Source organism: Fukomys damarensis, unplaced genomic scaffold, assembly GCF_012274545.1.
Source record: "Fukomys damarensis isolate Sample0158 unplaced genomic scaffold, DMR_v1.0_HiC HiC_scaffold_16, whole genome shotgun sequence".
Taxonomy (NCBI): domain Eukaryota; kingdom Metazoa; phylum Chordata; class Mammalia; order Rodentia; family Bathyergidae; genus Fukomys; species Fukomys damarensis.
This window is the reverse complement of record NW_022900928.1, coordinates 90,202,128-90,224,967: the sequence shown is the minus strand read 5'-3', so window position 1 is coordinate 90,224,967 and position 22,840 is coordinate 90,202,128. Positions and strand designations below refer to the sequence as shown.

The 22,840-nt window shown below is 40.1% G+C and overlaps 1 protein-coding gene across 3 annotated transcripts in view; it reads left to right on the top strand.

Moving 5' to 3' along the window:
• Cntnap2 (contactin associated protein 2) overlaps positions 1-22,840 on the top strand; it is a 2,025,293-nt gene that overhangs the window by 1,754,106 nt on the left and 248,347 nt on the right. For all 3 annotated transcript variants that reach the window (XM_010638580.2, XM_033764477.1, XM_019209676.2), the window contains one exon: positions 19,988-20,158. In XM_010638580.2, coding sequence (XP_010636882.1) covers positions 19,988-20,158 — 171 coding nt within the window. The remainder of the gene's footprint in view (positions 1-19,987; positions 20,159-22,840) is intronic.

Here is a 22,840-nt window from a genome sequence, read left to right as displayed (position 1 = left end):
AAAAAAAAAAAAAAAAAAAAAAAGAATTTACCTCTTTCTTGCTCCCCAACTCATTGTCAAATATAAACTTTGGAAATGATCACTTGATTTCCACTCATGAAGAAATTAGAGTAGTTTATGCCTCAGTGTATTATTCTAACATTGTCTCCTCATTTGCTAACATTTCTAAAACTGAGCCAGACTTCATGGTGCATGCCTACAACCCCAGCACTCTGAGAGGCTGAGACAAGACAATTACAAGTTTAAGGTCAACCTGGGCAACTTAGCTAGATCCTGTCTCAAGATACAAAATACAAAGGGGCAGAGGACACGGCTCAGCATGAAGGCTCTGGTTTCAATTTCCAGTACTGCAAATAAATAAATAAATCTGTGCTAATGTTGAAACATAACTTCTAGCTGAAAGGTACTGTGACAACTTATTATAAGAAGAAATATAGACTGTGGATATTAAAATACCCCTACTCTGTGCTGATACTTGGAATCCTACCATTAAAGGTTAACTCAGAAGTTGAAGACATTTCAGTCTTCTAGAATCTTTTATTAAAATAATTTTTTAAAGGGAAAGTAATTGTTAAGCCCTTATAAACCACACCATGTGAAAGTTTGGTGGGTGCAAGGAAGCTGGAGACAGACGGCAGATCAGGGCTACAAGAGGCAGAAGAGCTCAGAGCCACCTACATCCTCTCCCTTCCCAAAAACTCCCAGTGTGGATTCTCTCCCTGTACAGCAGCCTGGGCTGTGGAGATAAGGGAAGCTTTGAAAGACTTATCCCCATGAAGCCCCAGGAAGCAACTTCACTGGCCACCCTGTCCAGAAAAGGAGTTTCCTTCTGGAAGAGATCAAGATTCCAGTCCTCCTCAACAGGACCGCAGCAGTCATCAGGCAACTGGAGAGCCCAGAGCCTGACCTTCTTTTCCTTAATGCTACCAGGAGCTATCAGAGCTGGAGAATGTCTTCCCCCAGCCAAACTCAGCTCTGGGAAATGGGTACAGGGTGGCCGACTAGAGACCATTGTCAACATGATAAATGTCTTTGTGAAATATCAAAGAACAGACTTCAATTTGAAGGAAAAAATGAAACCCTTCACACGTCATTCATCAAAACCCAGCATCCTGCCTTGTTGTAGCTAGGTCAGAGTGTTCATTTGATTGGCTTTGAGAACCACCCTGGGGATTGGTGGGGTAGATTGTGAAGGCATGACTTTGGGCACTATAAATGGTCCCTGGCCCCTTCCTTTCTGCCACTGTTCCCCTGCTTTGCTTTCCAACTACCATGAACTGAATGATTTTGCTTCATCACACCTTTCTGCCATGATTTCCTGCCATAGAGCCAGCTTACCATGGACTGAATCTCCAGAAACCACGAACTAAATTTAACCTCTCCTTTATTTGTGGGTGTCAACCATCGTGTCCCCTTAATGAGAGGCTAATACAGGCCTCAACTGCACATTCTCAACCATTTCTTACTGAACACAGGACACTAGGAAGCTGAACCATTCCAATGAGTTTGGACAACTGGCCTCTTCAACACAGCGATTCCATTGCAATGCCACTAAGCTTCCCTGTGGGCCCCACAAAAGCAGAAAAGCTCAAAGACACTTGTAAATAATTGATGAAAACTTTCACAAAATGTGTAAGAGACTTTGGGATAAACCATTGGTATGAATATCATGGGGAAATTGGTCTTTAGAAGATTTCCTTGGCTGTTAGACTGTTAGCCATGGCTCCCAAACTGCTAAACCCAACTTCATATGTTTCATTCATTTCCACAGTGTTTGGTGACCACCCTAACATGTACCAAACAAGGTTAAGATGCCAGAAACACATCAAAGAACAAACAGGCAAAGTGATTACATATATATAATCTATAATCTCATTCAGGATAAAGAAACAACATATAAGTAAATTTTAAACGGGGCATATTGGCACATACCTGGTAATCCCAACACTATGGGAGGCTGAGCCTAGCCTGGGAAACTGAATGACTTAGTGAGACCTTACCTCAAAATAAAAAATAAAAATGCACTTGGGATGAGATTCAGTGGAAAGGCCCAGGACTCCATTTTAAGATATATGTAAGAAAGCTTCACAGCACCATTGCTTATTGCTTGACTGGTTAATTGCCTGGTTTGTTGATCAGTTAGTTGATTGGTGGTAGGTAGATAGATGAAAGATAGATAGATAGATTACAAATAGACAGGGGCCAGGGATTTAGCAGCTCTGACACCTGCTTTGGAAGCACAAGTTCCCAAGTTCGATCCCTGATATCAAAGGGAAAAAAAAAAAAAAGGAATCCATGGGAAATGACTGAGGGTGAGTTCATGTAAGATTTTTCACTACTCTCAACAGGATGCTGGACTCTGAAGAGCTTCTGGCTTATACATGGTGGGACGAAGCACACCCTACAGGCAGAAGACACAGGTCCTAATACAGGAACAGTCTCAGTCTCTCAAGGAACAGAGAAAAGGGAGAGGATGGCTGGAGTCTATAGAGCAAGGGAGAGGGGGAAATAGGGTAGTGTCAGAGGAAAAGACAGAAGTAGGAGTTCCTTCAGTGCTCTGTCTTCCATGAAGTCCAGGGAGGCAGAATATATAGTGTGTTCTCAGTAAAGGCAGAAGAAAAAACAGCCATCTTCTCAGGATCCTGAACCTCACAGAGCAATCACCTTAGTGCAAATTTAAAGAGAGGGGGCCAGGGATTTAGCTCAGTGGTTCCGCCGCCTGCCTCACAAGCGCAAGGACCCAAGTTCGATCCCCGGTACCAAAAAAAAAAAAAAAAAAGAGAGAGAGAGAGGGATGAAGTAGCATCCTAGATCCCTTCAGGTATCAGGTAAGCATGGAATAAAAGGCCTAGGAAGACATGGCTGCATCAGTTCCCACGATCCCTTGCCAAATGCCCTGTGGGGATGTTCTAAGGGAAACTATCCCAGGAGGACAGTAGAGAGGAGAGAGAGCTGCTTTATAGAAAAGGAGGAGCATTTTTATGGAAAGAGCACTGAAGCTGTGTTGCCTAGATTTAAGATGAGACTCTAAGAGCTCATGTTAAATAGCCATGCTGCAGTATCTTCATGAGAAATGGAGGTGGTATGAGCATCCCCAAGGAGGTGAGGTTTACCTGCTATGTCACCTGTATTAAAATGTTGCTCAGAGCATGAGGAGGATTTGATAGATTTTTACTTACTGTTGATAGCTCTGTGAAGTCCTGAGTCTTAATGGAGTAAGTTTGCTGATGAAAAATGTGTTTATGGTTAGTACTACTTGACTTCCAAACGAAAGCTTCACAGCACCATTGGGTGTTGGTTGCTGGTTGGTTTGATTGATTGGTTGGTTGGTTGGTTGGTCCATAGACAGTGTATAATCTAGGAGCCCTTCCCCAGCATGCAAAACTCTCCTGAGGACGGTGCAGCCTCAAAAATTAAATTCTTCCTCAGTACAAGTGAGAAAGTCCCTTTTCCAATTGCAGCTGCAATAAGGGTTCAGGGAGAGGCCCGTGAATCTATAATCCCAGTATAAAACCTAAAGTCTCCTCAACTCCCATCTGCATGGTCCCAGGATGGACCCAGCCTAGGCCTTGCCTCCAACTCCCTCTGGAAACCTTCCAGGAATCTTGGATCTTCTCCTTCCTTCTTCCTCTTTTGTTCTTTCCACTTTCCCGTGCACACAAACCTAAAATAAGATAAAACACTTACATTGTTCCCAATGTAAATTCTCCATCCATTGCATTCACATAGGTGACCAGTATTAAATTGATATGAATCTCTCTAGACTTTGTCTTTTACTCAGTGCCTATACAAATACATGTTTGTGCAGGTGTATATGTAAACACGTACATATAGACATATATATAACACACATGTGCATTTGACCAAATAGAGTTATGATATGCAGAATATTTTGAAAATAGCTTGCCACTTAATGACATACAAGTGACAGTTAACAAAGATTAATTTTATGGTTTATGCCACATTTTGCTATATTTTTATTCAAACATTTACCATAATAGATTTATTGATTGTGGTTAATTTTTTACTATTAAAAACTCTTCAAACTTTTATTAAGCACCCAAATCACTGACATACTTAACTAAATGTGTGGTTTTTGTGCTGTACTATTATAACTACGTATGTTATATTGTGTGACTAGAGGGTGTGGTGTGTGCATGATTAGTGTGCGATGTGTGTGTGGTGTGTATATGTGTAGTATGCAAGGCATGTAGTATTTGTATGGTGTGCATGTGTGTCATGTTTATGTGTGTGGTTATGGTGTGCGTGTGTGTGTGTGTGTGTGTGTGTGTGTGATTGGTGTCCTACTTGAGATGGAAGGCAAAAGATTGAGGAGAGAGTCAAGTGGATTGAAATCAGCAATAAAGCGGCCATTCTCCAATACTAAATGTACTTGAAATTTATTCCCCTGCATCTGTAGGTAAATGTCCTTCTGTTCTTGAAACAATAAATCCCCATAAACATCCCATAAAGTTGTGCAGAGGCAAGATGTAAGATTGGTTCCATCAGACTCTACTCAGTGCTTTGTTTGTGCACCTCCAACCTGAATTTTAAAGCCCTGGAGCCCTTGCTCCTTGCAGCTCCTGACTGGAGAAGGTGATAATACCACATGTTTCAAAACTGCTGTGCCCTATATGGCTGCTGAGCTGTTTGAAATAATTGCTTTCAAAACCCAGATTATGCTGCCATCTACTTGGTTTCAAATTAGCATAAACTAAGCACCATGCTGTGATGACTGAAACAGTCACTCTTGCTTATCATCTAGATTCACTTTTACAATTACTGAAATGCTCAGAAAGCTTGATCTGGACGTGCAGTCTTCCCCATTGCATCCAGGAACCTCAAAGGCAAGACAAAGAGACCCAACCTCTCTTGTACAACTTGAAAATCTGAGTCAGGAAATGTCCATCAGACCATAAACCTGAAGGACAGATTATTCACTGTAACAATTTCTTCATTCAGTGATCCAGGTGTACACCCTTCCACCCCACTGTCCCCGTAAGCAGTACAGTGAGTCTCACATTCAGGACAGCATTCAGGGATGCCTCTTCCTGTAGGAAATGTCTTTTGTGCTATGGTCCTGTGGCATCTCTGGGCAGTTTGCACAGCCTGAGGCCTGCTGTGCTAACTACCCACTCAGCTGCCTCTTCCAGTGACTACGTGCTTCCTTACCCAGACAGTGTACTCAAGCCACCTGTCCTGCACTCAAATTCTCAGGTTCCCTCGAAGTAAAAAGGAGCAAGACGTGAAGAGTATGTGTACCAATTCCCCAAGATGAATGCATTTATTGTGTATCACAAACATATACTAATAAAAGAGGGGAAAAAATAAAACTGTTCTAAATCATATTGGATGTCATTTCATTCAGATACTGCTTTTAATTATACAGCACAAAGTTACAAAACTCCTGTTAGTCTAACACAGTCACAGGCTGACATAGGTCAGCAGCAACACCTTAAAATCCATTTTTCAGACTTTGTGCCAGGGTGGTCACAGCCCAAGCTCAGTGTGTTTGAGCCCCAACCACTTCGTACAACAGCACAGCACAGCACAGAGGTTGCAATGTGAAGCTGTAGTCTCAAGGTCCTCCTCTATCCTCAAAATCCAAGCAAGCCTCTTTTTCTATTTTGATTCACTGTTTATTTTTATGTCAGAAATAATCTTCACTTAGCTGTTAAATGGAGTTGGTTCTCAGCTTTCATTCAACAGTATTCCCTTTCAATATATGTAGGTAGTAAAGAAACCACCACACCTTATCTAAAAATCCAAACCATCTATCTAACCCCTGCACACATGCAAGTCTTCGTTATTTTTATACCAGCATTAATAAATAGAGGCAGAAATTATTTTGCCTTTTTAATAGTAGTTCTTTGGTATTTCAGATGCTTCTGTGTGATCCTGCTGCTTTATATCACTACAACCTCCCTGTGAAGAAGGAATTACTTTTCCAATTTGCAAATAAAGAAACTGAGGGTTTTTTATAGTTTTAAAGATTTCCTTACATCATTCATCCATATGCACATTGTTCATGGTAACTATTTAATACACGTTTTAAAAGGCAGTTATTGGAAGGTTTTAAGTATACAACAGGCCATGCATTTCGTGTTTTATGTGAAAGAGAAGTATATCATAGTATTGCTTATTATCTAGATTGACTGATATTGATTATCATTAAATATTTTAATTTGCTTTCACTCACAAATCATTAATGGTGGTTTAGCCTTTAAGTGTTGGTATCTCTGAGGATATTTAGGTAAAACATGGTTTATAATAAATGAAGGTCAGTGTGTTGGGATAATTATTCTACTTTAAAATACTGTATTACCCTTTATTTCAGTTAACTTTTTAGGTTTTTCATTTTTATGAGTATATATTTGCAGTAGATAATGATGACATTCCTCAGGGGAGTAGATATATATACTCAGAACATCCCACTCCTTTTTCAGCCTCTTCCCTTTCCCTCCCCTCCACCTCTCCACCTCTTTCGGTTGTAAGAGATGGCATCCCTTTCCTCCCCAGATACTCCTTGTACTGTGGGCTGTGTCCCTGCATCCTTGGCCCACCCCCAAGGAATGAGAACCTTGTTGCTATTTGCAGTAGGAAAACAGTATCTGTGAGTAGGAATCTATTTATCTCCTGTAATGAAAAAAGAGCACAAAAAAAGGAAATTTTGATTGTGTAGCATAATTGTAAGTATCCTATCAATTCATTTCCCTGCATGTAGAGCAGTTTCCAAATTTCACATCCATCACTCTGCTGAAACAGGCAGCTTTTTCCACATTTTACTCTCCTAATGGATTTGATAGAAAATCTGTTTTTCTATGGAAGTGGGGCTCTGGGGGTTTCATAGTCTTATCAGTACAGAGAGCCACCTCACATTACAGCACGCTGCCCCTGCATGGAGCTGAGTGATTCACAGTCCTTTACAACTTGGCCATGACCATTGTTCATTGCAGCAGGGCAGGCAATAAAATGGGACCTTAATGGCATTAGACCATGAATTACAATTACATGAAGAGAGGAAGAGATAAGAGGGAGCTAGCACAGTAAGGACAGAAGTGATGTCCACAGCCTCAGTGGTCCTCAGAACCATAGTTGATCACCTAGCTCCATGCTGAATGGACTCCTTCAGTATGAAGATGGTCAGCGCTTTGGAACTTGGAGAGGAGAAATGGTAAATGTGCCTAAAAGCCCATATAAATAACACCAAACCTAGAAGAGCTTTTGTCTTTATGGCCTAAATAACTCTTCAGCTCTAAAATTGTCCAAAGTAGATATTGCAGATGGTCATGTGAATGAATAACTGGTAGTGGGATTATCAATAGTTCAAGTGTTTCAAAATTCATTTTTCTTTTGCTTATTCAAGAAATATGCTAAATACCTGTGTGTCAGGCTACTGGTAGAAAGATTAAAAAATGCAATCTCTGCTCTCTTAAGTTTACAGCCCAGCAAAGGAGAGGAACACATGAAAGTAATTATAATGTAACAGTAAGTTAGATACATAGATAGATACATGATTATCTAGGAGCACAGGGAAAGAGCACCACCCAACATCCAGGGGAGGAGCCCCCTGACCTGAGACTTAGAGATCAGGGAGGAGCCAGGCATAGAAGTGCATGCCTGTGACCCCAGCATTCTGGAAGACTGGGACAGAAACAGCACACGTTCAAGCCTAGAGTGGGCAACATGACAACTTAGTGAGACTTTGTAAAAAAAAAAAAAAGAAAGAAAGAAAAAAAACACAGTTCAAAAGTCTTGGGGATACAGCTTCATGTGAAGGTGCTGAGTATAGTTCTCATTATTGCAAAAAGAATAGTAACAATCAAGAATCTGGCCAGATGAAGTATATGAGTTGGGAGGGTGAAGGAAGAAAAGTTGGAAGGAGGTACAATGCAAAAAAAGCAAAAGCAACCCAAGTAGAGGCAAGGAATCCAAAAACAGCCCTGTAGGTATTGGGAACAGTGTGGGGCTGGAGCAGACGTTCTGAGAAATCAGGCAGGGAAAGCAGACCTAGGTTTACTGTGCAGGGTCAAAGAGCTTGCAATGTATTCTGCAAGCTATTGGAAGCCATTGAGGTTTCATGCATGACAGCAAAATGGCCAGTGTTGCCATTCCTTCGTTGGCCTTGAGAAGGTAGATTAAAATGAGCCACATTGGAAGTAAAGCCAAGGCTTGAGTGGCCGAGTGGAAAAAGCTCCATTTTCTGAAGTGGAGAATAAGAGTTATTTTTAAAGAAAAATGTGTTCATTTTTAGATGCTGAGTTACTAATAGGTCATCAAAATAAAGCTGTTCAATGAGAAATGCATATATTAACCTTAAGCTTATAATAGACATCAAACAGTTTCATAAATATGGAAATCACTAATCTTTGGTCAGTACTAGAAATCATGAAATGGATAATATTGTGCTCAGAAAAAGAGAGAAAAGCAAAAATATCCACAGCTGAGTAACCAGAGCTTTTGAAAAGTAGGCCATCTGGGACCAGGGATTTGGCTCAGTGGTGCCACCATTTGCCTAGCAAGCACAAGGTCCCAAGTTCGATCCCTGGTACCAAAATAAAACTAGGCCATCCTGAGAGTCATTCTCCCATGACCATGTCTGAGTACTACACCACTTGTGAAATTTTATTATCAACCTGCGTGGAAAGAATATGAATTTGCTCTGCAACTTCTACAGGCAAGACATATTATTTGGTTTTAGTTTTGAAAAAGCAAGCAGATCTTTGTCCAGGTCCCCATTTGCTGGGATTCAAGAAAATCTGTCTTTCTAGTCCTTCCTTTCTTGAGATCAATGACATAGAAACCTCTGCAGCTTAATTAAGACTAAGATCTAAGTGAAGAATATAAAACACAGAAGTTTACATTATATTTCATTATTCATTTCTCCATCTCAGATTATTGGGGCAACTCTGAACCTCAAAATACCTAGATAGCTCATGCATAAGTAATGACCTTAGCAAAGAAAGTGAAGGCCCTCATGAGAAGTGCCTGAAGAGTTTTATAAGAAAATTTAAATTTTCTCTCAACCTTTCAGCTTCCAAGTACACACAGCTGTTTCAAGCATTCAAAATAAGGAAATTATCTCTTTTGTGTTATTTGTATTTAAATGCACCATTAAAAGGTTTAACATGCAATAGTTTCCCTTACTGCTTTGGAACAAGCCACTTGCATCAGAACCTGATTAGTGATCAGCTCTTAGAACAATAAAAAATATCCAGAGCACCATGACCTTCAGGGCTTCCCATCATATTCTTCTCCTTTCGGAGCTCCACAAAGGACCACATCAGAGAAACACCCAGTGAGATAGCTGTGTTATTTACTCCCCTCTCGGTACCATTTTCCTTTTATATCACAGCAGTGGAAAACGTTGGCTACAGAAGATGAAATACTGCAAAGATTGCAGCTCGCTCAAGTCCGGAGGCACCATTTAGATTTTCAGCCCTCCATTTTGAGCTTACCTTGTCCAGAGAGATGAGGCTACAAAGATACTCTTTCCTCACCTGAATGTACAAAAAGTTTTAATTAATGAAATAATTTCTTTCTGTCCATAAGGAAACCTCTACACATAGACTCAAATTTGCATGCAAATGAAGCCATCTGGTTTATTGTAGACAGCATTCAGCCCATACTAAACAACAGAAAGCTCGTTGCATAACTCAGAGAATACTCAAATTTAACCTTGGGGTCACTAATAATTTCCAGTGTAATTAGTCTTTTCAAGTCTGGTATTTACATTGGAAAATGCTTGCCATTTAAAGTAGAATTTATAGATAGGCTTTTCAGTGCAGTCAAAGTACTCAGGCCATATGTGCCCTGAAGAAATTACTGCATCAGGAAGAAGATAGACAAGACCTTTAACAGCTGGAGACACCCAGCAGCCACACACCTCACCCAACTGCTGATCAGAGAGCTCTCATGCTTCCTCTCCTCATCAGCCCGGCACAGACTCCACCACCCACCTTTCCCAGTCATCTATAGGAGAAGTCATCTTTCCCACCTCTATAGGAGAAGGAAGACAATGGGGCCAGGTGCATTGCTGCTGCCCATCAGCCCAATCTACTGCTCTCTCTAGCAAATCAGGATCCATATGAAATGATTTCTATTGTGTGAGTAGCTCTGCATCTGAGCTGACTAGTCACTTCTCATCAGATCTTTACAACAGTGACAACTACAAAATTATGGAACACCTTGCCAGTGCTGCTCAGTTATAACTCCTATTCACACATCCTGAATGGATATTTTTTCAAAAATCTTTAAGGAGAAAAAAAAATGGGCAGCACACAGTGTTGAAAGCCAGTCAGTGTGAAGCATAGAAATGAAAAAAAAATGAACAGGAAAGGTAGACAGGGATGAGAGACTGCAATGGGTCAGCAAGCTGATAAGGTGCTGTTGTGAGCTTAGTTTGGTCCAGCTGTGTGTTCCTGTTGCCACCTGTGGCCCCTTGCAGTGAATTAACCACTGCAGTGAGGTGGGATCAGAAAGAGAGTGGGTTGCTGTCTCCCTAGTGACACATTTAAGGAAAGGAGGCTCTCTGCTCATTTGCCCTCACTGCATGGCCATACCGTGAATAGATGACAACAAGACCCCAAAAGCCATCAGTTCGATCACGGTCAATAGCATGTATTAGAAGCTGGTTTTGTGCACAACACTCTACTAAGTTCACTGCATGGATTTTCCACTGCAAACATCATCATATCCTGTGAAAGAGCTTCTTTATTGTTACATAAGTGAGGAAATTAAGATCTACAAGGTCAGGTCTTTTTGCCCAAAGCTAAGTGACAGTGGCAGAGCCAAAATGAGGACCAGACTATCTGATTCCAGAGCTGCTTGCATAGCTGCATGGCACCAGCACAGGAGAGGACTCTCAGGCACAGATGACAGGCAATACTAGGAACTCACTTCCTGCCATTTCTCCCATCCCACCACTTCCTTGACCTCACTTCCTCATGGTGCCGCCACCACCAAGGCATCTGGCAGAGTTCTTGTATTGCTCCCATGTGGATGGTGACCTCCTTTCATTACCTTCCCCTTTCTTCTCCTTGAGAGTCTTCAGCAAATCCGAAGAGGGCCATGGACATTGGACTCAAGAATTCATGCAGGGTCCCTCCGATGGCCAGGTCCCGACTGTCCTATCCTACCCAAGCAGGAGATGGGAGATTTTATGCTCCAGACCCAAGGCACCAAGAAAACAGAAGTACAGCATGTCAATAAAAACAGAGGAGAAGTGTGGAAATATTCATAGTAAGGTTGACACCTTCTTTTAGCCTCTCCTTCCTCTCAACTCCCAGAACACTGACCACCAGACATCTGTGTCTCATGAGGAACTTGAAAAATTCTTCTCTCAAGAAATAAAAATATCTCTGACCAAAAAGAAGTAACAAACACAGCATTTGAAGGGTCTTTAAGGAGATAAGAATCTACTTACATTATAGGGAAGCCCAATAATTTGCAAATCCACCACTAACACTAGATATCCACATTCTACACTTCCCAGACAGCATCCTCCCACTGAACAGGAAAGATTCACCAACCATGCAGAGTAAGGCCAGAAATCTCAGGCCACCTAATGCCAGGAACCCAAACTAGCAATCAGGGTCAACAAGGGATCTTGAAACCAACAGAGACAATGCTCAAAGAAGAGTTTTCAACTTTTAAAAATTAAATTAATATGTACAGAGGAGTAAGAGAAGCTACTAAGATATTGTATCAAAAAATGGAAACCTTAAAAATGGTGTTGAAAAGTATTATCAGAAAGACAGAAATAATAGTTATAAATTTAAAATAGCTAAAACACCATGGCAAGTTTGAAAATAATTCTGAGGGCCAGGGATTTAGCTCAGTGGTTCCACTACCTGCCTCACAAGAGCAAGGACCTGAGTTTAATCTCCAGTACCTAAAAAAAAAAAAAAAAAAGAATGCTGAAGGAATGCCCAAGGAAGTAGAACAGGAATGCAAAGAAACAAGAGAAATAAAAATGAATTTAAAATTAATAGGTGTTTGAGAAGGAAGAACCAGAGACATTATTAAAGTCCAAGACCTGGTGTGGGGGAAAAATACACACAAAGGTCATCATGTACAGTCTCAATAAAGAGAGCTAAAGAAAAGATCCTGAAAGTTTCCAGAGAGAAACAAATACATATGGAGGTTACATGCCAGGCATAGTGATCAAAAAGCATTAGCTATCTCAGTGGCAACTCCAACAGCTTGACAATTTTCTTTCTGGAGTTTCTCAATTAAGTGTGAAAGTAGAAAAATGGCTCATCAGAAAAACAAGGATTTGGAAAGACAACCTCAAACACTCTTTTTCTCAGGAAGCTATCTGAGAATGTGTCCCAGGAAAATGAGGTAGAGACCCAGAAAAGGGATGACATGGGATCATAAACTTTGGGGATAGATGTCTAAGAGTGGCAAAAGGAAGTCCTTGCAATAATGGAGAGAGAGAGAGAGACCCCAGGATCTGACTATGCAGCAACACTGAGAAGGACTGGTCCAGAGGGGACAAATACCTCTGGAGAATGAAAATGCAGCTTCTGTGTTACCTGAGATGTTCAATGTTGGGGAAATTTTTGACAATTTCACAGTGTTGTGAGAGAATTTGGAAAGAGTCCATGGCAGGTATCTAGAAAAGTAAGCAAAGGAAATAAATATTATAGATTCTAGAGAAATAAAAATTTATGCAAAACAAAAAGCAAAGGCAATTAGATTTTGGCACCTGGCTCATTTCTGGCTAATGTTTATATAGTTACAAAAGTGTAACTACTGAATTTTCAATAGAACCAAAAGTCTGTTTGGCTGTTTGGGGAGAACATTGGAAAAAGAACTAGGAAGGCAGGCATATGAGACTCTGAGTGTTAAATCCTCATCTTGGATCAAGGAACATTAATAAATATTATCTAAAAGTTATAAATTAATAAGCAGCACAGTATTTTTTAAATACAGAGACATAACTAAAGGAGTTAAAGGTGTTTGAGGGGATTATCTCTAAGGAATTAGATTAGAGAGAAGAGGGAAAAGCAGGGAACAGTTTTACTATGCTCGTCTGGTACCATTAGACTTTTATAACTGTAATACTTTGTAAGAAATGAAAAGTAGGCTTAAAATTAAATGCTGCCCATCAGAAAACAACCTTGGAAACTTTGAAGTTGAAATTCTGCAGAGAACCATAATACTGATTATGCCAAAGCACGATGTGTAGAGTTAACCCCACAACTGGCTTGTTTTGAAAAGTGAGTCTGGCCGAAGCCTACGTGGGGAGGTCAGGGCAGCTCACATACAAATTCCTTTCCCACAACTAAAACCCTCAGACTAGAAGGACAATGTTCTAATTACAATCATATATTTTGCCTATTCTGTTCCTAATTTAAGGAGGCTTTGTCTTGGCCTTTATGAGCCTTGTTTACATTAATTTCCGTAGAAACCACACATCACCTTTACCCCAATTGATTGCCAATAAAAGTCAGAGCCTGGAACTGGCCATACCTTTGTCAGTTGCACTGCTATTTTTGGTCCTGACACCCCACTTTCTCTTTCTTAGTCCTTTTAGTGTATTTTTTTTCTCAGGCCTGTGTCACTCACTGGGCAGGTGGGGACTAGAGACTTACTTCAGGAGTCTCCGGCAAAATTCTATGTCACATAATCACTGGTCAGATTGCAGTAAATGGCTATTAGAAAATTTGAATGGATTTCTGATACTGCATTTTCTTTTTTTTGAGAGAGAGAGAAATGTTTTTATTAATAGCCATATTACCATATTCATTGTAGAAACTACTGAACCAGAAGATATTTTTGGAAAATTGATTTGTCTCCATTAGATCATACTGAACACCCTTCTCCCCTCAAAAGAAAACCCCTAAAGAAAAAATATACATCCTCTAGGAAGTTGAAATAACAGTTTGGAGGAGGACAGTAATAAGACAGGGACTTAGAGGTAAAAAAGTAATAGTTAAGCAAAGCAGCTGAACACAAAATTTTAATAAATTACCTACAGCAAACTTAATGCCAGAAGTACTAAGAAAAGCCAATGAAATCCCATATCTATTGAAGATTCTTTTTTATCTTTATTAAGTTTATTGGTACATCTTAGGTATACAATATAGTTACATTCATCATTGGGATCTTGTACCTTTACATAACTTATCTTGGTTTTTATTTTTCCCCATTCCCCAGCCCTCCCTTCACCCTCTCCACCCTTCCCTGTTTACAAAGACATTGTTTCTAATGTTTTTCCTTTTCACATATTTTTTCTTTTCCCTTTTTACCTTTCCCCTACCTCTCCCACTTCCTCTACAATTTTAGACCTTTTCTTCCTATTACACAATATCAATTATACATTTTTATTCTTATTTATACTTTTAGTTTTTCACACCAGAGAAACTATTAGGTATTTACATATGTGTGACTTATTAATTTCACTTAAGAGTATGCCCTCAATGTGCATCCACTTAGCTATAAATATCTCTAGCTAAGTAGTACTCCGGTCTTCTTTAAAATCTTCTTTATCCAGTCTCCGGTTGATGGGCAATTGGGCTGTTTCCAAATTTTAGCTATTACAAACTGTGTTTCTAATCCTAGTTGTCTGAGATATTTCCATATTGATTCCCACAGTGGTTGTACCAGTCTGCACTCCCACCAACAATGAAGAAGGGTGCCTATCTCCCCACAACCCCACCAGCATTTGTTATTTGTTGATTTCTTGACGGCAGCCATTCTTTCTGGGGTTAGATGAAATCTCAGTGTTGCTTTCATCTGCATCTCTCAAATGACCAATGATGGTGCTACTGATCAACTGTGTTTGCAGGGATGCTGGGTACCAGCAGGGGCCTGGTTGCCCCCTCCCTGTCCACCCTGACAGTCGGCTGGAAAACCCCCTGGATCTGCTTGCCCCACACAACAAGCATGGCCTTGTCCAACATGTCCTTAAAAAGATTCTCCCATGACTAACTCCTTTCCAAACTTAAATGGCTTTCAAAGTCATCCTGACCATTTTGTCAAACATCTGATTACAGTTGCTCCAGCTTGGGGCTAGGGCCTTGGCCCTTGCTATCTGCCTTGTAATTCTGTTACTGTTAACTGGTCCTGCCAGTCCCAGATACTCATTTCTGTTTCTACTCTATGTCGCACCTTCTGTCTCAAGTTTCAACCTCACCCCTATTCACATGGGCCCAGTCTCTGCCACCTGCTATAGCTCACTCTTTGCCAGAGAAGGAACCACTTTCTTATTTCCAACCCAGTATCCTCATCCAGTATGCTTTACCTTCCATAGCCCTGACCTTGAAAGCAAGTACAAATTGCATCTATCTCAACAACCTTAAGATTATGAGGCCATCAGTCTTACAAATGTGTGGCATTGTTCAATGAAGTCTATAGGGAATAACAGAAATAAAGTCATGGGTGGAGAAAATTACAGTGTGCTAGTGCAAGCAGCATCCAGTTATCTGTAAGTGCTAAAGCAGCATTAGCTTATTTATATTTATTTGGTTTCTTCAATACTCAGGTTACCATAAAGCACATTTTGTCCCCAGAGGACTTTGCATATGGAGTAGAATTGGATGCAAATGAGAGCAGCTCTAATCACTTATCCATTTATTTAATAATTATTTATTGAGTACTGACTATGGCCTGAGGCCAAAGGTTACAAGATGCAATGGTTTTACCCCAGCTTTCATGGAGCATACAGTCCACTGGGAGCAATACAAATAAATGATAATAATGCTATTATCTCCCTGCAGCATGCAGAGCACTGAGCAATGGGGAGAAACGTTCATGGTATTTTATTATAGTTAGAAATCCCAGTAATTTTGACAGACTCTTTAGAACAAGATTCGGAGAGTGTTATTAGAGTTTGGACCAGCAGCATCCAAGCTTTTTTTCTTTATAAAAGCAAAATAAACTCATCCCACTAAGCATGTTTGTTTGTAAATTCTGTCTATGTACCGTTGCACTTGTATGTTGTCTACATTGTAAAGTGTCACTCACATAGTCATGTAAGAGGATAAGCTTTTAAAGATATATAAATGGAAGTTCCAGTGTTCTCCAGGTCACCTTCAGTAGCTTGGGTGTAGACATCTCAACTTTGATACCACCAGGCTAATCCAGAGTAGAGTTCCCACTATGGTCAATCAAGAATCTGGATTTAATAAATGTATCCAGATATTTGGGACAACTCAAAAGTGATAACTCCAAGAGTAGCATGTAATCCTCCAGACATTTCCAGGATCCTGGTAAACACCATTTGTACGAGGCATGATATTTCCCTGGAAGAAATCTGTTCAAGAGAGCAAATTAGACTAAAGTTGCTTAGTGAGCATAGAATTAGAACAAATGGAATTGTCGTCTGTAACGATGTTTGATCAAACTGCCCTTCTCCTCTCTGGGGATATTTCTGCCTGAATAACCAACACTGGACCTCAAATAAATACTGACATGTTTTACTTTTAGCTTTCCTTTTCCTAGAATCATTTTAGACAACTGCCCTTCTGTTAATCCATCACCATCTCAGGAAATAAGAATATATTTGAATGGATTGAAACTTTAAAATGTTAATTGCATCCCTGTTATGAGGATACAGCCTAAAAAGGCAGAATTGCTTTGCTTAAGACTGAAGAATGGTTGAAGACTTTGATCTTTTCAGGTGCTTAGGTGGTTTTGACCAATTAGGATGAGCAGAATCCTTCTGGCTTCATTTTCTCCCAGCTTTGGCATAGATTCTCTGCTGGTTGAGATGCTTGCTGATTCTATTTAGGCTTTCTCAAGAGTCCTTCATTTGCAAGTAGCCAGTTAAGGTGATTGAGCCTGAACTTCTCTCTCCTTTTAAGAAACCAGACTCTGACCCAGAGAAAAGGCTTGGGCTTCTGAAGATAGCAACTTCAAGGATAAAAAATAACCTTTCTTCTCCCGTATTATCCTACCAAATACCAAATCATATTCTTTTTCCAAAAGAAAAAGCCCTAACCTACTTTTTTCCTACTGGCAGCCATGACTTTGCAATTGAATAATAGCTTAAAATTCCACTCAGACTTTTGGGATAACATAAGAACAGTTAGTTCCTCCACCTTGACCACCTAGACCATCACTATTTTTATCTTATTAAGTTGGGGGTTTTTTTGTTTGTTTATTTGTTTTATGTTTTTGGTACCGGAGATTGAACTTGGGTCCTTGTGCCTGCAAGGCAGGCCCCAGAACCACTGAGCTAAATCCCCAGCCCCACTATTTTTATCTTAATTGAGACATTTACAAATATATTTTACATTGACTTATTGATTGTGTTTTAGCTGCTAAAATAATTAACAGTGAGACACTTAAACAGTGAACTTCAAAGTCTAAGGAGATATTATGAACGACTTTATGTCCATGAATTCAACAATGTAGCTGAAACGTATGAATTTCTTGGACACCAAAACCCAATTTGATGTGACTAGTGAAACAAAATGAGTTTCATCGATTCAAAACCACCAACTACTTCTAACCTGGGACTTTCCACATTAACCAAACAAATACAGTCAGCGTTCCATAGCTCTGTGTTCTGTGTCCATAGATTCAACAACTCCTTATAAAAATATTTTTAATTGCATCAGTACTGAACATATCCCAACTCTTTTTCATTATTCCCTAACCAATATGGTATAGCAACTATTTCCCTTTGCCTTTGCATTGTATGAAGTATTATAAGTAATATAGAGGTGATTTAATGCAGACAAGTGAGTGTGCAAGGTTATATGTCAATATTTCTGCATTTTATATAAGGGACTTGAGCATCCATACATTTTGTATTTGCTAGGGATCCCAGAATCAATCTCCCTAGATACCAAGGAATGACTGTATTTCCTTTATCTTGCTTCCACAACACCTTATAAAATTCCTTCTCCTAGGGCTGGGGATTTAGCTCAGTGGTAGTGCTCTTGCCTCACAAGTGCAGGGTCCTGAGTTCGATCCCCAGTACTAGAAAAAAAATTCCCTCTCCTGCCCTCAACTACTTGGGCACTAAATCACTTGCAGCTTGGTGCTGCCCCATTTGGGAATTACTAGGCTCGCATAAACTCATTAAAAATGTACTCTGGCTATCTACAATGTGTTTATCTTTAAATATTTCATGCATGTATCAAAATGTCATTATATCCCATGTCTGTAAAAACAAAAACAAATAGCAGTAATTAAATAAGAAGGTATTTTAATACATAAGATATTAAAATACGTTTAATTTAAATTTATCCCTTAAATATAGAAATATTAATACAAAGTCACTTTTATTTTAAAATAGTAGTTGAGGGCCACGGATTTAGCTCAGCGGTTCAGTGGCCTGCCACGTAAGAGCAAGGACCCAAGTTCAATCCCTGGTACCAATAAAATAAAATAGTAGTTGAATTTAATATTGCTTATGTACATAATTATTATTAAAGGAAGTATGCAGTGTAGATCTGAATAGGAGCTAATAAACTGAACTTAGTTAATTCACTATGCTCTTTGGAGAAAAGGTATAGCAAATGTCATTTTAAAAAACATTTTGGACTTGGCATTAAAGCTAACATCTTTAGTTACTGTTTTAAAATATGTTCATGTATTTTGGTCTTACGGTGTGATAGTAAATGTATTCAGAAATGTACACGTTAAAAAGGAATTTCTCCCTTGGAGATGAAAAAGAGAGCCAAGTCATGGTCTCCTGCTATATCCTTGGTCCATCTGTCCTAATGGAATCTAAATAATCTAACTTGGTGTTTTCAATTTGTCCTGTCAATTACTGCTCTCCTGGGAATGCTGGCTCCTCTGTCAGGCAATGAATGAATGGGGAGGAGTGGTAGGGACCACCTTGTTTACCCCAAGAGGTCCAGGGTAGAGGCTGACTGAAGGCCCTTGGGTGAGCTCAGCTCATCACTCTCCATCTACCCCAAAAAACACAAGTCAGAGCTACACTGGGGTTCCCAGGGAGAAGCTGGGGTTCTCAAAGAGGAACTGGTTGGAGAAGAGACTGGTTGGTTGGTTGATTGGTCAGTTAGTTGGCTACTTTGTTTTTGATTTTCTGTTGCTGTTGTTGTGGTGATGGTCATCATTTTTGGGTTTTGTTTTGGTGATAGTGAGCCCAGGGCCTTTGCACAGAGATATATCCCAAGCCCTTTTTTAAATTTTCTATTTTTATTTTTGAGACAGGATCTCACTAAATTGCCCATGCTGGCCTTGAACTTGCAATCCTCCTGCCCAAGCCTAGGAGGGTTGGGATTATAAGCATATTTATGCCACCATGCTTGGCTAGGAAACCCTCTCTTTAAGGCAATTCACTCCTGGGGCTTGAAGAGGGGAGCTGAAGAATCTTCCCTGGTTCAGCCTGGTCACTTCTTGCTTTTTCCCAATCCCCACTTCTTCAAGGCTTCTGACTCCCCGGCCACATCCCTGGAGCACCTGCACCAGATGTGTGAGCACTTGCTGATGCAGGAGCAGGTACTGGTTACACCAAGGCAGAGATGGATAAGAAGTATAAGCAGAATGCCACAGGCTGCTTTTTCCTCATTTATTATCCTTTCATGGAGCCCAAATGCCTCTTGCACCAGACCAAAGCCACCAGCTTACAGTCAGGAACACAAAACAGCCCCCGAGCCCCACCCCACACAGCAGCACCAGGGGCTTGTCTTCATGAATTCTTGCCTTTTTCTCCCAAAGTCCCTCCAGGACTGACTGAGTAGAAACAGCAACTGTCAATCTTAAACAAAACATTTTATACATCAATATTTTAATGGTACATAAATCTTGTTTTTTAAATCTAAATAACATGCACACAATAAATGTATTTTAATTTTATATGCACATCCACGTGGCTTTCAGAAATTCAAAGACACGTTTATGGGAACTTAGTACAAAAAGTCCCCACGATAGGAGGAGAGGGGACTAGGCCATAGTCAAAGCAGGATGATAAAGCTTGAGACAAGGATGTCTTTTATGTCATTACCCCAATCAAGGTGTAAATTCACAGTTGTATTTTTTTTTCCTTTTCTTCTTACAGGGAATTACTGGAATGCTGCCTCTTTCCCAAACCCATCATCCTACCTGCACTTCTCTACTTTCCAAGGGGAAACCAGTGCAGACATTTCTTTCTACTTCAAGACATTAGTCCCCCGGGGAGTGTTTCTTGAAAATCTGGGGAATGCAGATTTCATCAAGCTGGAGCTGAAGTGTGAGTATCCATTTTCTGTCAACTCGGGAATGGCACCTTTGTGCCTGCAGGCTGGTCCTGAACAGAGTGGTAAGGTGGCACCATTTGATGGGAGCAAATGGTCCCCACTTTGTTCCAGGGGCAGCGCTGGAATGCAAACTGGAGCTTGGTCCTTGAGATGCTCCCAAGGACAAGGACAAGGACACAGGTCCAGGCAGAGATGCCCATTCCAAGTGGCCAGGGAGATCACACTACCCCAGCATGGGAGGATAATAGACAGAAGGTTCTTTCTCTGCTTTCTCTTTTTCCAAGGAGACAGGTCATGTGTAGACAGAGGAGTGTGCAAAGTGATCACAGAAACTGGAAAGGGGAGGAGGAAAACACAAAGGAAAACTGAGTTGTAAATAGTAACATCTGCCTGACAGGCAGCCAAGACCAATTATCAGGTGCAACACTGAGTGTACAGGGTTCCCAAAGAGGCCCTGTACCCACACACTCTACAAAAGTGTGGGTTTAAATGTATTTAGCCTAGTATAAGGAAGCTAACATAAATCAACCTGCTGGCCTTAGGTCCAAACCCCTGCAGGAGGTCTGGTATCTAGTTTGGGAACCTGGACCAAAGCCACCGTAGAAGGGATTTTCTGAACCCCAGATGTCCAGTTCCTTCCTGCCCATGGGCTCTCTCTTCAACAGGGCCTAAACTCAGCTCTAGGAATTTATAGTCCACCAGACTTCCAGGCAAAGTGAATGTTTGAACACCTGTGCTGCCTACTGAGACAACACTGCGTCCCCCCACAAAGTCTGGGCATATCCAGAAGCAGCCTTCCCTGCAGTGCTCCCCTTTATCTGAGTTCCTATGTGACTGGGTCTGGTCCAGGGACGATCCCAAGTCCAGTTCTTAGTGTTATCTGATGGGATGCTTTTCTGCTTTTGTGCTTAGAATTATGTGACATGATACGAAAAGAACATCCAAGACAAACATTTTTCTGATGAAATTCCACTGGATCCCCTCTCCCCCACCATGGTAGACTGTAATGAAGCAGGACAAGGATTTTGGAGTTATTTGGAGTTAGCATTCTCAATTCTTATCCAAATGTTGGGTGAATTGCTTAATCTCTTTGGATGTCAATTTCCAGTAGTGTAAAATGGGAGTGTTACCTTGTAGTGGTTTTTATGAGGATAGAACGTATCTAAGAAAGCACTCATTTCAGCTTCTACTAGGTACTGTAAATAATTATCTTCCCAAGGTTACTCATTACAGATCTGATCTGAGCCATATCTGACCAAAAGGGAGACAGAATATTGCACCCTAGAATTAAAGTTATTAATTAATTAAAACACTTCACTAAGTTATGGATTAGAATTTATTTGAAGGGATTTTCACTTCACTCCATTAAAATTAATCAAATCAAATTCTTTTCCATTCATTGGACCACATTTTAGAAATAGCTCATGGCCAGAAAAGAAAATTGATGATTTCATATTTCATATTTGAGTAATTCTGCAAGCTTTTATAAAATCACTTGGATTCCCTCTCTTTACTTTCCATCTCCTGTTCTGTAAAGCCATGCCTCAAAGGGAGAAAAAGAAAACTCAAATCAAAATAGGGCATGGGCTTGCCCCTTGGCACTCACCTTAAACAATTTCGCTCATTTCTGATTAAGAAAAGTCTTCAGCATATAATAATCAAGATCCCAGAAACCCAACAGAAGAACAAAATACTACAAGCAGTAAGAGAAAAGAAACAAATCACATATAAAGGAAAGCCCATCAGAATCAAAGACTTTTCAACACAAACCCTTGGGGCAAGGAGAGCCTGGAATGAAATATTTCAAGTACTAAAAGAGAACAACCTCCAACCTAGACTGATGTATCCTGCAAAACTCTCTTTCAAAAGGGATGGGGAAATAAGACACATCCACGATAAAGAACACCTGAGAAACTACATGAATACCAAACCAGCACTACAAGGAATTCTAAACAAGATCCTAGAAAAAGACAATGAAGGCAACAACATGAGGCCCAACAGAGCAAATCAAATAGGCAAGGCAAGAAACTAAAAGGAGAAGGTGAAAAGGTAAAAAGAGTCAACAAAAGGCCAATAACATGTCAATAATAAGTCAGTACATAACAGCTAGAACTGTCAATGTCAATGGCCTCAACTCACCAATCAAGAGAAACAGACTGGCAAAACGGAATAAGAAGCAAAATTCAACAATATGTTGTATACAAGAAACACACCTAGTGCAAAAAGAAGCCCATAGACTGAAAGTGAAAGGATGGAAAACAATTCTCCATGGAACAGGAGCCCAGAAAAAAGCAGATTCAGCAATCTTATTTGCAGACAAAGCAAATTTCAAACCAAAACTGATTCTAGTATTATTGATGTAGGATGGTGCTATATCATACCTCTGTGAATATAAAATATTTTGTACCTGCTTTATGATACATAGTAGTGATCGTGCTTTATCAGAGCTATATTTAATGATATTACTCTAGAATGTTCTCTTTCCAGATGATGATTAATATGCTAATAAAAAAAATGATGCCAGGGACCACAACAGCAACAGAACTTTGCTGTTTTCTGGATATTATTCTTTTCTTTGTTTTTTTTTTAATGCAATGTGCTGAATGTCTATAATTTTGTTCAGATGACTGCAGAACCTGGAAAAGCTGTTGCTGCTATTGATGCATAACATACTG